At 37.6% G+C, this 14,666-nt stretch overlaps 1 protein-coding gene across 1 annotated transcript in view; it reads right to left on the reverse strand.

The window, feature by feature from the left end:
- Positions 1–431: 431 nt before the first annotated feature.
- Positions 432–14,666, reverse strand: part of LOC113232627 (zinc finger protein 2-like) — a 42,357-nt gene continuing 28,122 nt past the window's right edge. The window contains exon 13 of the mRNA XM_026467398.1: positions 432–539. Within this exon, the coding sequence (XP_026323183.1) occupies positions 432–539 (108 nt within the window). The remainder of the gene's footprint in view (positions 540–14,666) is intronic.

The following is a 14,666-nucleotide window of genomic DNA, read 5'->3' on the forward strand; positions in this document are numbered from 1 at the left end:
GTTGCGGGACAGCTGTTTTATTTCAACACTTACGATACCGCAGGTTTGTGCGGTCACGTAGCCGCCGCGGTTGCGGAACGGCCCGCAAACTTGGCGGGAGAGGATCGCAAGGCGCGCGGTTATTTACGATCGATTGAGATCGTCAGTTAAGTCTCAGACGTCGCCATGGACTCACATCAAAAACGAGTTATCGCGTTATACTTACTTCATCGAAGAATTAAAAGGAGAAGGCGTAAAAGATTCTTTACGAGAAAGAAATCGTTACGGATTATTCGTTGTTCTTATTAATGATTTAAAAAAATAAGAAGACAAATTCTTTAATTTATCTACTTGTTCAGAACTTTTAAGAAAAATTGTGACTGGTAGGAAATTAATTGATCGACTTCAACATCCATAACTTGAGAAATTGATGCGCGCTGCCAAATCGACCCTCACACTAACGTCGCCCGCAAATCGACAGAGTGCGCGGGCGACGCCCGCCAAGCGCGCGGGTGACCGCGTCCCGCGCGGTTTGCGACGGCCGCGAGCAACCGTCTCCGCTGCGGGCGTAAAACGCATCGTGAAATGTGCTACTAAATTTCGCATACCTTTCTACATTCTTCGGAGGCCGGTCCCGGAACCGCGGCGGGCGCGGGTGAAAACCGCTCCATGAGTTCTTAGCCTAAAATATCAATTTTTCAAAAAAACTGCTTCCGTGGCCGAACGGTTGCCATGCCGGACTGTCACGCAGAGGTCCCAGGTTCAATTCCCGGGCCGGGAAAATATTTGTATGACCTACATTTATTTTTCTCGTGAGTTTGGGTGTAATTTGTGGTGGTCTATGTGTGTGTCCATGGCACTCAGGATTACCCTAATGCGGGGTTATGTTGAGTGTGTGTGTTATTATATTTTACTATATACGTGAGGCGTACTATAAGTTTTCGGAATGAATACCTAAGAAAAAAATACTATAAATGGTCAGAAATGAATTTATTGTTTCTCAAAATATTCTCCGTTAGCGTTAATGCACTTTTTCATACGAATGAACCACTTTTGAAAACATTCATGCCACTCCTCTGTGACAATCTCTGAAACATATTCTTCGACAGCCTCTTCAGGTGATGAAAATCATTGCTTCTTAATTTTTGGAAATAAATAAAAGTCACAAGGTGCCAGATCGGGATTGTACGCGGGATGGCTCATAAGGTCAACGTTGTTCACCTTCAAAAATTCATTTGTCTGACTGGCCGTGTGAGAACTGGCATTATCGTGGTGCAAGATGATACGGCGTTTACGGTTATTTTTAGAGAGTTTGTCCATAACTTCCGCCAAACAAATGGTCGTGTACCAATCACTATTCACGGTACAACGATTCTCCAAAGCAACAGTAGCCACGTGTCCAGTTTTATTAAAAAAAGAAGCAATCATCCGCTTAGAGCAGCTTTCCCAAAGTGGGCGATAACGCCCCCTTGTGGGCGCTGCAGGCCTAAAGGCGGGCAAGAGACCCAGAAAAAAAAATGGGGGCGTTGTGTAGAGACTTAGGGAGAGATTTGTTATTTCATCTAGGAAGACTCTTAGACACCGACTGAGCTCTCGACTACAACTTGTGAACATCAACTAATATTAATTAAGAGATTGCTCAAACTAACTCGGTTCGATATTTCTCTCCGTGGAGTTAATATATCTGTCGTGTTTTATTGAATAAATAAAATAAAAATCATGTCAATCGGTCGCTCCGTTTCGAAATGAAAGTAGACACAAACAAACAAATAAAAAGGCAACAGACACAGTTTCGCATTGTAATAGTTATCCTAGATAGGTAATTTTCGCAGATAGTAGACCGCGGGCAATCGTGTTTTAACAAGTTTTGGTTAAATAACCCGATTTGTGCATTCCTGTATCAATCGGCTGGTTCATAGAATACTTGTTCTTCCTTGTTGAGTACGATTGAGCATCGAATGAGATAAACGAGTTTATGCATGTTCCGTATATATGCGTATTTCATTAATTAAAACAAAAAATGTCGTTGCTGCTTTCGCAGCCAAACTGCTTCTACACAAAAATAATATGGGCAGGCGTGAGTTTCACAATTTTCCGAATTTATCAGTATCCTGTAGTAACGACGACTTGTTTGCCTACTGCCAACATTTGGAAAATCTCCACATTGACTTCACCGAACGATATTTTGAACTTGGAAATACCAGTCTGGGTGTTGGATCCGTTTTCACATCTCAACACAGCAATATCACCTCAGCTGGAAGAAGAACTTACAGAATTGACAACGAACGAGGAAATAAAAAACAAGTTCAAAAATGGCTATCAAGAATTTTGGCTACAAAAACCGACCCCGCAATTATACCCTGTATTGTGGTCAATCGTTCAACGATTCTTGATAGCATTCCCATTGTCTTATTTGTGTGAACGTGGTTTTAGCGCTGTGACAACGCTGCTTACTAAAAAGAGAAATCGTTTGCATGTTACCCAACGTGGTGACTTGCGGCTGTTCTTGAGTAAATTGGAACCGGATATCAACAAACTTATTAAACAGCATCAGATTCATCCTTCACATTAGTTTTTATATTAGAATCGATTATGTTTGTTTTATTTTGAATAAAAGATACTCTGTGTGAATACTATAAAGTTGCGTTTCAATAATCATTCTCATTGGCAGGTGTAGCCCGTAAGAGTTGACTTGAGACCTGAGCGCCGTTGTGTACTACCTACTGCGCTCAGGTCTCAAGTTAACTCTTGCGGGTTATAGTAAAATTCTCGTTTAGAATGAATGTTTAATCTCCGCTAATATAGCTCACAATAATTAATTTAATTTGAAGTTGTAGTGGTTTTTAAGTAGGTGAAAAAAAAAGTAGGGGCGCTGAAAAATAATTTATTCTCAAAGTGGGCAGTAGACAAAATAAGTTTGGGAACCCATGGCTTTAAGGCACTTGACACGCACGCCACTTTGGTTGATTTTGGCTCATCTCGAAAGACCCATACGCACGATTGCTGCTAAGTTTTGGGATCGTAACTATAAATCCATGTTTCGTCACCTGTTACTATGTCCCACACCAAATTTGACGCCCCTTCGTTGAATCTGGTAAGCATGGCATTGTACCAAGTGACGCGATTCGTTTTTTGAGCCTCAGTCAAATTGTGTGGGATTCACCGAGAGCACAGCTTTTTCACACCCAAATGTTTGTGTAGTATTGATTGTATTTGACTCATGCCTATGCTTAAAGATGCTCGAATCTCATGGTATGTCACATATCTGTCTGTTTTGATCATACGGCGCACAGCATCGATGTTTTTGTTGTTCACAGCAGTGGACGGGTGACCATCACGAAATTCGTCACTGAGATTCACACTACCGCGTTTGAATTCTGCAAACCAGCTATAAATAGTCGTCTTGCATGGTTCTTCATCGGCAAAAGCAGTTTGAAGTCAAGCCAAGCTCCGCTGAGCTGTTAATTTACACTTAAAGTCGTAGAAAATCATGCTACGAAAATTTTCACGAGTATATAGTGATGTAGACAACCAATTTCTGAAATGATGCCACCATGTAAAAACAAGGGACAGTCGGATGAAACAAACTGTATTCTATAGCCAAAGAATTCCATTTTCAAATGTCGTAATTACTTTTTAAATATTGTTTATGCAAGTGGCCAGTTCCGGAAACTTATGCACCCTATGTATTTTTTTTCAAATTGATTAATTCCACATTTTCACAGTTATGCGGAACCAAAGCCATTTGAGGTAGTATAGACTCGTAAGGCGCGGCGCAAATATTGAGATTTTTTAAATTTTTTTATTCATTTAATTCAGGCAACTATGACCCATATAATATATATATATTAAGGAACTAACATACATATAATGTAAAAACTAAATAAGCAATCTACACGAAGTGCACTTGGCGCAATCTGATGTAACATTCCTCGGAATTCCCGGTATACGACACCCGTCGGACAAAATTCCTCCTTCATGAAGATCCACAGATGTTCGATCGGCACTCTCGCCACAAACAAATAAAAATTCACGTTGTGAATCCAACCGCTCGACCCTGGGGATGTATTGGGCTTTTAGTCTGATATACCTACTCTACTATCTCTTCAGACTTCGTGGAGTAAATTCAAATAACCAGTAACTATACGCCAAATTTGATATTGGCTGTTTAATAACAAAACTTTGGTAGGCTTGTAAAACCATTGATAGATGAAAAGAAAATTTTTAGTCACTGCTCATTATTTAAGCTATCTCAGTAGGGCTAGCACGATAAGGCGCGACTTGCGCGAAAGCGACATAAAGTGCGAGATCTCTATGCGAAAATAGTAGTAATTCTTTCTCGCTTTATGTCGCTCTCGCGCTAGTCGCGCCCTATCGTGCTAGTCCTACTGATCATACAGCCTGCTCGCGTAATTGGAATTTAAATAGGTACGTATTAGACATCGAGTATATAACCAGAAATAGTGACAAAATAAAGGCCATACATCACTGGCAACTCATCAGGCAAATGTGCCTTATATCACTTTGAAATATCAAGTCTCGTTTGCTCTGATCACAAATTAGAAAGCTGAAATAGTACAGCGCCAACAACTGACCAGTGTTTACGTCTCCGTATATTCCAAAAATATTCTGTATTTATTGTATAATAAAAACGAAATTATTAAAACTTTATTCACTTCCATGACAGCTTATTTGCAATAGCATCCACTAAAACTAACACCATAATTATTATTAAATTGAAACACTTAAAATAAAAAATATATATAACAAAAGGAACGTATACCTACAGATATAACTAATTAAAGTAAATAGTTTTGGAAGTCATGGCAGTGAAAAAGCGCTGGCTCAACATTATAATAATAATAATACACACACTCAACATAGCCCCGAACTAGGGAAACCCTGTGTCGCGGGTGCCATGGACGCACATATAGACAACCACAAATTACACCCAAACTCACGAGAAAAATAAATGTAGGCCATACAAATATTTCTCCCGGCCCGGGAATCGAACCTAGCCTAGCACAAATACCGCGTTGCCCACGACCCTGGTATTCTGCCAGAACCGTGTTTAAAGAGACGCCACTCATCATCTCAAACGTCCTCTGGCGTTATCGTTTACAAATATACCATTTATAATTAAATACGTAATATACATGACAATTCAATACAACAAAAATGTACATTTTTCACGTTTTTTTAAATACCTAAAATCAGCATCCGCTGATGTTAAGGTCAAAAATCAGCATCCGCTGTTGTGTAAAAGCCAGCATCAGCAACAACCCTGATAGGTACTGTAGACTAGGCAGTATGATTAGAAATACTGGCTGAATGAATATAGGTTTGTGTTTGGAATTGTATAAAAAAATAGGTTGAAAAAAGAAGAACATCTTGGTTGTGGGATTCGCTCTGGACCTTTTGGAGGGAAAAGTGTCGTTTTTATGTTGACTTTCAATTATTTTGTGAAATCTAGTTTAAAGTGGAATAGGATAGTGCTATTGTGCCTTAATCGAAGATTAAAAGGCGAAATTATACGAATCTCGAACTAAAATACCCGTATCGGCCCCTTTTAAGGAATCCCAAGTCAATCCTAGCACGCCGCCTCAAATTGCCTATCCTCTTTGTGGCGGCCATATTTACAGAAACATAATTAAACTTCATGTTTAGGCTGATGGGTTTGCCAAAGCCTTAATAAATTTAAAAAAATCTTGGTTATTCTGGAACAGGCTTCGATCTGTAAATACGTAATAAATATTTATTCATAGAAATAGTCCTGTTTTATCTATAAAAGCTGCCTCTACGCTAATCCAAGCTACGACTCTCGTTATAGTACCTACAACAACGAAACAAAACAACATTATAGATTATACAACCTATATTAGGAAATTTATGTTGGTTTTATTTACTACATCTCTACACGTCTCTCGAGTAGCTAAGGAATTAAAAGGTCACGACCGTCAGAGCTCTGCTTGCCAGCCAAAGGTCATAAAAGTTTTCTCGATGCGCCCAGGTATCGAAGAAGCAATTGATAGCTGGACTGCCGGACACTCATTCATATACCGTGACGCCGGGTTTTAATAATCGTTTATCTGTCTCAATGTATTAACTACATTACATATAAAATTTAGTAGGTACCATATCGTAGATAGTGGTGTGAGATAAAAGCTCAAATCACAGTGGCGCAGAATCGAAGCATCGCGTCGCGTCCTGTTTTTCGACTATAACACGTGGCGACACGCGTCGTCGACGCTCGCATTACCGCGCCCGGATCACGGTGCTGGACCAGTTCAGAGACTTGAACATTCGTGAATGGCGCTCGTGCTCAACGGTTGATATCGATCTTATTATAATTGCTCTTATATCTGAAGCTGAAGAGGAAGAAACTGAAGCTATATCAGAAGCTGAAGGGAGAAAAATAAAACGAAAATGTAGGGTTCACGAGTTATGGAAGAAAAGACGTATACTTGGCGAATTCAAAACACTTTATAGTAACGATTTAAGCCGGGTTTCACTTACAAATAAATGGACGTCCGTTTATTTGTAAGTCAATTTGGTTTCAAGATATTTTTATGATTATTGTGTTATATAGACACTAATATTTATAGAATTAAGTAAATTAATTGTTCGTCTTCAACTATTGTCGCGCAGTCGTCTCGTCGCAGTTCGGCACTGTGCCACGTCTGGTGTGGTCGTTGTTGGAAAGAGGGTACCTCTATATTGGTCCCATTTAAATTTGAAGAAAATATTCCACCTCTAAGGGTGGCAAACCAGGGGATGAAACCGGTTTCGCGCACTTTCCGGTAACCGATTGCAATAAAACTTGTCAAATGGAACTTTTTTTCCACGAACTGTTATGGTCGGTTTTTTTAGTACTCTCTACTAATTACGTATAATAAGATCATGGTGATTGATGACTCCATCCAGCGCCTAGCGTAATAGCGAAATCTTGTATGTCTTATTTTAATTCTGGTGACCTTATTACGTATGTACGCCGCTGTCGCCAGAAATCGGTTAACACGTCAATTTTCTAGCACTGAAAATTTTGTGAAACTGATAATTGTACGCTACCATCTCAACATAGCAAAAAAAAAAAATTAATGTACGATGTCTATAGCTTTATTTATCCAAGCAAAAAAATAAAATACTTATGTTAATAGTTATTTGTTATGCAAGGTTGCAAAGTTGTTGTTAACGAGTGCTTGTATTGAAACCTGAGCAAGCCAAGGAAGCTTCGCTCGTGGTACAAAAATAGATTCCTGAGCGTAGCGAGAGTTTCAAGGCACGAGACGCAAAACAACCTTACTGCTGAGCGAAACACACGACTTTTCACCTCACTATAGCGAGGAAAATGGTTGATGAAAGAAAAACAGTTCATCAGTTTGTATTTCGAAGAAAAGTGTATCTTCGGATGCGTAAGGAATTTACACTTCATCAAGTTTATTCTAGCTTGTTTTTATTTTGTGCGATTAAGTGATTATTGAAATTACTTTACTCCTTTTACGAATTAAAAATGTAATAATCAATTTTTTAATTTAATAAATATTGATAACTAATTTTGTAGATATCATTGTCAATTTAATGTCAACAAAAATAAGCAAAAATATACCAACGGGTTTATATTACTTAAATAAGTAAGTAAGTAAGTAAGTAATGTACGAGAAATCGCGTAGTTGAACGTGTCATTATCTTTTTTTTTTATCTTCGAAAGAAAAAGTTAGGTGTAACCATTGACCTTTGTTTGGGTGTACCACAGCAACCCTTAAACGATGGAAAAAAATGAATAGTTTATGCAGCTACCACAGTCCATCGTCAAGTTCGAATTTCAAAAATATTTTCCACACTAGCGTGCATAAAACGCTTTTGCTCGCAGATTTCTAATGAGACAATTTTTTTTATTAACAGTGTGGGTGGATACAAGTTCTTTGAGCCATGACTTCGTTTAATTATCGGGATCCCCAGTAATATTTTCCATTGCGGTTCTAATCCATTATGTTTTCACTTTCTCTTAAATAACTTAATTTACTTATTTTTTAAATAGTCTTAAGCGGCGGGAGTCAATATTTTTGTTTTCACTTTCACTTAAATTACATTTTATTCTATCACTTTGAACAAAACTATGAATTCGTAATTATTGGAATTTTTAGGATAAAGTCTTTTATAATCATTAAATCTATGTTTATAATGCTGCCTTCGTGGCCGAACGGTTACCATGCCGGACTGCCATGCAGAGGTCCCAGGTTCGATTCCCGGGCCGGGAGAAATAGTTGTATGGCCTACAATTATTTCTCTCGTGAGTTTGGGTGTAATTTGTTGTTGTCTATGTGTGTGTCCATGGCACCCGCGACACAGGGTTTCCCTAGTGCGGGGCTATGTTTAGTGTGTGCGTATTTATTTATTTATAATTTGGTTTAAAATAAGGAATATAGTTCTAACCTTCTTCATCACTATTTCTTTCTTAGTTTTTTCTGTATAATATACGTAAAATAAAAATAATCTTTGTAAAAGCTGTACTTGTAACTTCAAAAGCCCACCATTTTCTAATGACAAAGAAAGCCTTTCCGAGCTAGTGAGGTGAAAAATTAATCTGCTGTTCAATTGCCATATTTTAAAATAAACTAACTTTTATTGCGCTTAAGTTATGTGTGTATAAATGGCGACCCCTCACTCTTCTGTAGTTATATAAAAGGAATCGCAAACTCTTGCGTTGATCCTGGATTAAAATAACTGTAAAATAAAACGGCAACCGTAACCCACGTGCCGGATTTTCCCGACTGTGAAGTAAATAAAATAAAAATGTAAATTACACTCGTCTCCTTCCCCCCAGCCGTACCGCACCTCCCCTTTACCGCCGAGTGTAGGGTGATGCTTCTACACTTCTACGAGTGTAATGCTGTGGTTCTCAAGTTGAGATGTTTTTCAACGACGGTTTGATATTATCACGACTCACTGAACTCAACTTTGACACACGCTTCTCCGCTTATATGTTACAGCGACATGACTTTACTCAGACACTACGCTGCTCCGTGTAATGCTGGGTTCACGAGTCTTTCGCTTGCTTGCGTGACTCCATTCGCGTATACGCAAAGACCTAACACGTACGCACAGTCTTCACGAGTCGCTCGCTTGCGCCGGCCGTTTGCTTTACGTTGACATGACAACAATAATCCTTATCTAGTGAGCAACAAATTTAGAAACTATGGAAGTATTCAGTGCCCGCCTTACCTATAGTGCAGGAGGTACGGCGCACACGGGCGCAGGGTCTTAGGGCTCATTCAGAGTGCAGGTGGAGGCGCCACGGCGGGTGCAAGCACACGAGTCTTGGCGTCTTCCCTTTCACAGTACCGAAGCGGCTACGAGCGGATAGATCCAGACGTCGAAATCGCAAACAGACGCTAGACGTTAGACCAAGCACTGTGAACGGTGCTGGCGGACCGAGACAATAGATCTACTTGCGCGGCGCGCTTATACGTTTGACTATGTATATACGACATTTCGCACTGTACTTGTAATTCTATCTACATTATTAGTCGCTGGAGTTAAAGGAATTGGAGAGGATGTAGGTTATATTTTTCTGTATCTGATGGAGCAATGAACATTTTTGACGTATCTTCACTTATGCCATTCTTCCACTCTGAATAAGGCCTTAGGGGCACCGAGCTCCGTTCACAACGCCTCCGAAGAGCCTGCGTACTCGCGCACGACACTTCCCAACATCAATTATAATTACACCGTTTGTGCCTGAATTTCCGATCTCCAGAACCCTAGCGTAGGGTTGTCGAGATCGGAAATTTGCCGTCCACTAACTTAAAACGCGGTTAAGTGACAAATGGTCAAATAACCGTTTCAAATACCAAAAAATACAGCACAAAATTATCTTATATCAACAGTTAAAATTAGTTAACGTGTTCGCCTTATCGGAACTTACCCTAACGTTGCGTAGCTGAATTATCATTAAACAATTTCAATATTCTAAACCTGGGTTATGGTTTTTTTTTTATTTTGTCACTTAACCGCATTTTAGTTAGCTGAAGGCAGATTATATTTGAGTTTCATAACGGTTTGTACGTATTAACTCAATTTAATTTCATGTTATTTATAAAATCTAGTAAACTTTGAGAACCGTCCAATTTTTTCCCCACTCGTAATAATCGCATTAAGGAAGGAAAAATTTAAACTCCCGCGTCCCGAAACTTTGCGAGTTTTCTTTTTGCATTAAGAACAAAAAGTGCTTCTACTTAGAAGGGTGGCGTTTTTATACAGTACGTATAAGAGGCTACACTACAGAAAGCTTGTGTTGTCTCGGATATCTTATTACGAGAGAAATAAAATTGCTCGAACATTACAGAAAGCTAGTGTTGTAATCTCCGATGTCTAATTAAGGTGAAGAAAATAACAAAACTGTTATAGACTTATATGAACAATTGAAGCATTGGAGACAACAAGGGCGTTCGGCGCACAAAACCCGTTTTGATGTAATTGCATCAAGACACTATCTGGTATCTTGTGACAATAACTAATTTCGATCTCTCTTCGAGATGGCTTAATTCACTTTAATTTAGAAGGTAGATTACAAATGTGCGTTTGAATTTTGGACCAGTTACCACCTGCAGTTTGTAAAAACCACGGATTTATATATTTCATAAACTGGATCGCGCACTTCGATATACCAATATTACAAATTTACGTGTTATTGGGTTATGTTAAGGTTTATTTTAAGTAAAAGTAAAAAACCGAGGCACGTGAGATAGCTCGAAGTAGTGGTCTGTTCTTGTCATCGAGTATATAACCAGAAATAGAGACGAAATAAAGGCCATATATTCCTGGTAACAGATTAGCGATACATCTCTTATAAATATTAACTCTCCTTTGCACTGAAATATAGATAGGCCAACTACTGATCTGTGTGTACGTCTCCGTATATTCCAAAAAAATCTGTGTTTATTGTAATTAAGATAATCTCTCTAACAATACCGTGCTGTTCTATTCGATGGTGTGGGAAAAACAGCAAAACATCTAATTACAAAACAAACTGAATCACATTTCATCGGTAATTAAATATGTAATTTTGCAATTTTCGTCCATTATAGCAAATCTCAAGTTAACTGGTCGATTTGAAGTGAAACAGTTGACGACACCCATTGCCGACACCCGTCAATTGTTTCGAACTCGGGCTAGCCAATCGGAGCGCGGTTGTCACAGTAATGATATGGCAGAATAGTTTTCAAACAAATTAAATGACATTTCGTCTCTATTTCTGGTTATATCTTAGAGGATGGAAAAAAAAGGTTATACACTCGATGGGTTATATCCTCGATGGTCCTTGTGTAACAAGTTGCCAACGCTAAATAAAATTATCTTAGGTAGTGTATAGTCCATTAAGTTCTTTAAATTTTGCAAAAATAAAATTAGCTTAAAGGTAATATGCTTTTACTATGGTAATACAAAAAAAATATATCAACAATAAAATCTTCTATTATGAAATAGCATATCAAATAAGTATAATTTCATAATTTGTATTATGAAATAATATTAGTTGTTTTGGTCATCCATAAACGGCCACATTTCCTGTAAAAATTAAAAAGTTACAAACAATATGGCTGGCTGAAACATGGATGAACACCCTAATAGAAAGAGACGTTACTACTTTGAAGACTCTCACTCGGCTCGTTTTATTAACTTAGTGCGCGGTCCAGTTCGTATACAAGTCCGTGGTAAAAAGTTATTTAATGTAAAAAAATGTCTGAAATGAGCGACCACATCCTCAACATAAAACATCTAGGAGGCCAGTGAGACATGCTGAACATGATACTGTCGATTCACTTCAATCCAGCGAATTTAATAAATAATTAAAAATACGTTTAAATTTTCTTCTATGTAACTTTTTAATAGCACTGATTCACAATTTATTCCTTAAAAAAAATACGAACGCGCCATTCATTTGCATGCAACAAGGGCGGATAACACAAGGGAAAAAAATATTTTCAAATTTTCCTTATTGTTTTAAAACAATAACAACACTCACTCTTTTAGCTAAATCACAGGACAAATAAATAATAAAGATTCAGATTAATTTATTTCACAAGTATAACAATATAAACTGCCCTACCTGTCAAAGTATAAGAAATTATATTGAAATCGTGGACAATAATCTCAGTACAGAGTACTAAAAAAACCGACCTCAAAAGTACGTGGAATTACGTCTATTTGCTAAGTTTCATTTAATCATTTAAATATATAGTTCGCCACTATACAGAACTTGATACTGGAGATAATAAAAGTAGGTTCTCACTACGACACTACTCAAAGTATATCGAGAGAAAAACGCCTTGAATTGGAGAAATAGCAAAATCAACTAAATAATTGCTAAAAGTAATTGCTCCTAAATTACAGTTAGGCGCTATTTATAAAAATGAATCTTCATGCGTGAACAGCCACCCTTTGAGGTGGATGATTTTTTTCAAAATGAAATGGTACCACTATTGAAATACCCCCAAAGTATGTTACGCGATAACTCCGGTATTTGTGAACCGATTTTCATGATTCTTTTTTGTAGGAAAGAGGGTACTTCCTCATATTGTTGTTGTGTGAACCTTCTAGTAAGTACAATGATATCACTATTTTTAACGACCTTCATGATTAAATGAAGTACTCTCACTTTTTAGAAGAACGAACAAGTCTAAATTGGTGATTAAACTTTCCATTTTCAAATTTTGAGCGAAGATTTAATGTTAGCAGTTACAGAGTTGTGAACGATATAAATTATTAAGCAAAATGTTAGCCCTTTTATTGCAAAAAGTCGATAATTCGTTAGTTAATTAGTTAACTGATTGATGAAGTCATTAGAGTTTAAAAATATGTGCACTTAAAATATATATTTTTTTTTAGAACTGAAAGCACAACTAATCAACAAATTAGCTTACTCATCAGAAAAAGCTTAATTAAGTCCATAGTTGGCATTGCTGTGCGGTATTGAGAATCATTTAATCACCTATTCTGACGCATTAGAAGACAATATCGTTGTAATTACTTACTTAATCACTTGTTTTTAGACTCATTATAAAAGTAAACAATATTTGTCTAAGTGTGGGTGTACTGTAAACCTCTGCCTACTCTTTGGAATATAGGGGTGATAGTATTTTATGTTACGTGTTGTAAAAAGTTTGTGTTCCTCAACTCAAAGACTAAATCATTTCGTTTCACATGTAAAATGAAATAAAAATATTTTGATGATTTTTAAAAAAAGAACGGCATTTATGACCGTTATCTGGAGTATGCCAAAAAATCATAAATAATTAGTACTATAACCACCTGAAGGATATTACGGTTTTCCTTGCCGTTTAAAAGATAATTCGATTTTTCATACAAGTTTATTATAACTCCTTCGTTTTTGAACATAATCAACTCGGGTGTCATATTTGTACATAGTAATAACTAAAAGAAGCAATATTCGGCAAAAAAAACTGACACTTGCAAATTGAAATCCCTAAGTCTATGAAAGCCGATTTTCAGCCCACCGTGCGTGCCAATTTTCAACCGCATCGTAACTAGTTTTTCTTCGGCCGCCATTTTGGATTCGCCATCTTGATTTTTTTTACACAGGCAGTTGACTACCATTACCCTCTATGACATTCCTTCGAGCACCTTCTACCTATCTCTAATAGTTTCCGTGATAGAAGGCTTCGAAATTTGTATGGCGGCCATCTTATTTGTTTGAATTTCGAAAATTTTTTACTTTCTGCAGAAATTTGCCAAGGTGTATCTCATAAAAGTGCACAAATATCCCCCATGTATGCACGCCGTTGATCACTCATTTACATTTTCCACAATCAGGTCTTCTCATATTTCATTCCTTGTCTTGAAGCCTATCCGTGTTCAACGGTATAAATATCTTTTTTCCACCATATCGGGAAGTATGCGTTCTATTTTTCTAAGTGAGTCAGGATTTATATATATATTTTTATACCAGCATCGCGGATTAGTATCTCGATTATGAAAGTATGATCATGAAATAGAGTTGAAATGCGAGTTTGTACTTATCGCTACATTCATAAATCAAAGAATGTTACATTTAACACAGAAAAATAATTAAAATATTTTAAACACCGATCTAACGTTTCAATCGTTTGCGAACGCGTATGACCGTACCACGAATCGCGGCAGGCGAGCACACATATAAGCCGCGATGCTACATTTGTACTGAGTTAGGCTCAATTTACATTGCGCCTTTAGGCTGTAGTATTTCGTCGACGTTTGACGTCACTCTGCACCTGCCTTCGCTCCACTTCCCGCGGAATCGCCAGGCGTCGCCGGAGCTGCGGACATTCCCGCGAATGCGCGAGTATTCCCGATCATGCGCGAGAATTCGTTGGAAGACGCGCGACTTGTTTTTTGGCTCGTATCTAGTTTGTACGTTACACAATTGACATAATGTTCATTTTCTTGTGTACAATATCGTTTGGAAAACTCGCTTCCATTCCGCAATGTACATCAAGCCTTATACTACTTGCTACTTGTCTTATTATAGGAAATCGAACAGTGGCATAAGTATTAAAAGATAATTATTCCATGATTTTTTATTTTAAGATTATTATTTAACTAACTACATAAATTAAAATTTAAAGCTAAAATCTAAAGTTACGGTATTTTGTCTAGACTTATTTTTATTAATCGAGTAATAAAAAAGAAAC

Source organism: Hyposmocoma kahamanoa, unplaced genomic scaffold (genome assembly GCF_003589595.1).
Source record: "Hyposmocoma kahamanoa isolate Upper Pololo Valley unplaced genomic scaffold, ASM358959v1 76, whole genome shotgun sequence".
Classification (NCBI taxonomy): Eukaryota; Metazoa; Arthropoda; class Insecta; order Lepidoptera; family Cosmopterigidae; genus Hyposmocoma; species Hyposmocoma kahamanoa.